This window comes from Rhagoletis pomonella, unplaced genomic scaffold (assembly GCF_013731165.1).
Source record: "Rhagoletis pomonella isolate Grant_MI unplaced genomic scaffold, Rhpom_1.0 Rhpom_scaffold_00002, whole genome shotgun sequence".
In the NCBI taxonomy this organism is placed as follows: Eukaryota; Metazoa; Arthropoda; class Insecta; order Diptera; family Tephritidae; genus Rhagoletis; species Rhagoletis pomonella.
Window position 1 is genome coordinate 32,807,932 of NW_023458556.1, and position 2,578 is coordinate 32,810,509.

A 2,578-nucleotide genomic window follows, 5' to 3' on the forward strand; every position below is an offset into this window, starting at 1 on the left:
TTTTTTGTTAAATTTTCCATATCAAACCACGCCTACGCACACCACATGCCATTGTAGAATCACTATCAGAATACATACCTTCTCACGTACCTGTAATGTATTAACACATGTAAGTATGTTTGTACTTGGCACTTATGTATTTCCCTTTTTAATAAGGAAGCATTTAATTTTTTTTCTACATACATGCTTGTTTATGTTACGCATTTTCTGTGCGTCTGTCTAATACAACCCGCCGCTTTCTTGTTTTTAATTGATACAAGTTTGTAACAATCCCAAAGGTTGTTCTGTTCGACGGTAGATGCTATTCACTACACAATTCGATATGATTACTCACGTAATTGTTGCACATGGCGCACCTGCAACCAATGTGGTTTTTATGTCTGCGTTTCTTTCTTTTTATTTGTAAACAATAAGAAAATTTAAACTCGGCAATGAAAATAGTCATTAATTTTCTCGAGGTTTTATGATTTTTTTTCATTTCGTTTATGAAGCACCAATAGTGGCCGTGGCATCAGCCATTTTTGGTAAAATTTGTTTGCATTTTAGCTTTGGATATTTAAGAAAAGAAGATGGTGGTTTCATTTCGGAAGGCAAGCGTCAGCTCATAGGATATAAAAGTAAAACTAGAACGATTTTACGCAGGTGTATCAACTTTATTTCCTCTTTCCCCTTTCAAAATACTAAACAGTAATAACTGGTCTTTAAATTTTAAGTTTCTTGTGAAGACAATTTCACTAGATCGAACGTTCTGTACTAACAAAATAAAATTTAGTTTTGGCGATTAATCCTAAATTAATTTCGTTTTGTGTCCAGATTTCCTTTCGATTTTCTTTTAATTCAGTTATTCTCTTTACAAGACGTTTCGCCATGGAATTGAAATCGCCAAGCAAGTTTGTTTAAACCACAAAAGAAAGGTTAGCCTATAAACCTAATTCTGGTTCTACCCAGTGATGGTCAGTTTCACAGGAGATGCTCTACGCTTGAGTCTATTAGGCGCACCTGCAGATCGGGTTGTCTTTTCCTCTGTCAAACGACTGTAGCGTCTTCCAAGCTGATGTTTATGCTTTAAAAAAGTTAGTAAGACTTCTACTAAAACGATGTGCACTAAACTCAACATATCTGCAGTAAGAGTTCTTACCGGTGTCATCAGAGGACATTGTACTATTGCATCGTTGCACCAACGATGGCGAATACCACCGAGTTCGCTCAGCGAAAACTACCACGAGAGAATATGGACGATAGAATTGACCACTTTTTGTATCGATGGCCAGACCTGAAGTGAAGGAAACTCAAAACAGCTGCGGTTATGCTTCTTTACCAGTCTGGCAGATATAGCTGCCGTTAAACTTTTAGACCTCCTCAATTATATTTGGGATATTTAGTGACTCAACAGGTTTTTGCCGTGATTAGTTTTTATTGTTTCCAATGCAGGAGAAGGCAAAGGCTCAATACCATTAACATTCTTTTTTATTTAATTTTTTATTCAATCATTTTGCAGCTATTTTTTTATTCGGATTTGAATCAAACTTTTCAATTATTTTCTTCAAAATTATCTCGCGCTGTTCGTTAGTTCAGAAAGTCTTTCCTCTCCTTATTGTTGTACTTCTGGGTATGCAGTTTCAGTTGCACCGCTCTACTACTCGTGAGAAACCTCGGCTCACGGCAGAGAGGGAAGAGGCTTCGGTGGGGCCATTCCAACTTATTCGGTTTAAAGGCTTACTAAAGTTAGCATGCATCTACTCAGCAGTGAGTTGTGCACTGGGTTTGGGACCCGTAAGGTAGAAAACAGATCCCTTGGAAAATCCAAAACCACCTCGGCTAATTGCCCCTCCAAACTTTCACGACCCATCACTCTAAACAAGGACTACGCTTTACGGAAATGCGCCTGGAGTGTGCTCACTCTCTGAAGGAAAAGTGCCTCCACCCAAGTGCTTGTTTACCTAGAGAAATACCCCGCTGACATCACCACCGTACTGGAAATGCGATGGACGGGCATGATTGCCATGAGACGGCGCAGAAATTTGGTGTGGGATCTGTAGTTGGGCGGAGTCCCCGACGGCTTGTAGCCATAAGTGAACGAACGCCCGACAACGGAGAAAGGGTCATCTACTTTCGCGCAGCACAGAACATGGTAGTCATAAACGACACCCGAAAGCTTTCGCAATCAACTTTGAATCCTACTTAAACAGGGAACTTCTCATTGACCGGATAAACATACATAAATGAGCAGCGGGAATCGATCTCCCACTCTCATCGTACCGCTGCGGTTGGCTACTATGTATCATCCATCCACTGGTACAACGAAAAGTGATGTGCAGCTGCTGCAGATAAATACGCATCTGTAAGCTTTAGGGACAGCTGCCCCTTCCCCTTCTTGGCTACACCCTGCTCACTCAATGTAGCTGACCCAAATCTTTCAAAAATAAATATAATCCATTATTTCATCAATTTTGGTATAGCAAGCCTTAAAAACACCAACAATTTAACTACTTTTTCAGAGATTTTGTCCGCTTTTTCTTTTAAAAACTTTCATAAACAAAAAATCGTAGGTTATGTAAGATGTATGTATTTTTTTTAA

The 2,578-nt window shown here is 39.3% G+C and overlaps 1 protein-coding gene across 1 annotated transcript in view; it reads right to left on the reverse strand.

Annotated features, from left to right (window-relative positions):
• Positions 1-1,157, reverse strand: part of LOC118752990 (ETV5-related protein Ets96B-like) — a 3,777-nt gene extending 2,620 nt beyond the window's left edge. Inside the window, exon 1 of the mRNA XM_036487841.1 lies at positions 1,139-1,157. Coding sequence (XP_036343734.1) covers positions 1,139-1,157 — 19 coding nt within the window. The remainder of the gene's footprint in view (positions 1-1,138) is intronic.
• Between the last annotated feature and the right edge of the window lie 1,421 nt (positions 1,158-2,578).